This window comes from Gavialis gangeticus, unplaced genomic scaffold, assembly GCF_001723915.1.
Source record: "Gavialis gangeticus isolate Ggan-Ray unplaced genomic scaffold, GavGan_comp1, whole genome shotgun sequence".
NCBI lineage: Eukaryota > Metazoa > Chordata > Crocodylia > Gavialidae > Gavialis > Gavialis gangeticus.
The window spans coordinates 84609079-84609706 of record NW_017729025.1 but is presented as its reverse complement, the minus strand read 5'-3'; the positions used below and the strand labels follow the sequence as shown (position 1 = coordinate 84609706).

Below are 628 nucleotides of genomic sequence, written 5' to 3'. Positions count from 1 at the left end.
ATGTCTTCTGTACTGAAAGCAGCGATTCTCAGCCGGGGAGCAGGAGATCCTCTCAAGGGCCGGGTGAGGGCAGAAGGGGGTGGTAAGGCCCTGGGGAGAAGGGACGCGTTTGTCCAGCAGGGCTCCGGGTTAGAGTGCATCTGAGGCCCAGGCGGTTCCGGCGAGGCTGAAGCTAAGGCTGAACCGCTGCAGCCGCCCTTCAGAGCCGCTCATTTGGGCTGTGAGGTGAAGCGCGGAAGGGGGCGGGGCGGGGAGGCTACACGTCAATGGGCTCAGGGCGCGGAGCCGGCTCGGGGCGGGGTCTTACCTGCCCAGTCCCCGCCCCCCCCAGGCGCTGGCAGGCTCCGCCCCCGGGCGCGGCGGAGATTAGCGCGGCGTGGCGGGGCTCGGCGGCTCAGCGATGTTCAGCTGGCTGGGGAAGCAGGCGGCCGGGGGCCGGGCTGGGGCCGGCGGCGGCGGCGGCGGGGACGCGGTGCAGACGGTGACGGGCGGCCTGAAGGAGCTGTACATGCGGAAGCTGCTGCCGCTGGAGGAGCACTACCGCTTCCACGACTTCCACTCGCCCGCCCTGGAGGAGGCCGACTTCGAGAACAAGCCCATGGTGCTGCTCGTGGGGCAGTACAGCACG

At 70.2% G+C, this 628-nt stretch overlaps 1 protein-coding gene across 1 annotated transcript in view; it reads left to right on the top strand.

The window, feature by feature from the left end:
- Positions 1 to 400: 400 nt before the first annotated feature.
- EHD4 (EH domain containing 4) overlaps positions 401 to 628 on the top strand; it is a 55023-nt gene continuing 54795 nt past the window's right edge. Inside the window, exon 1 of the mRNA XM_019519062.1 lies at positions 401 to 628. Coding sequence (XP_019374607.1) covers positions 401 to 628 — 228 coding nt within the window.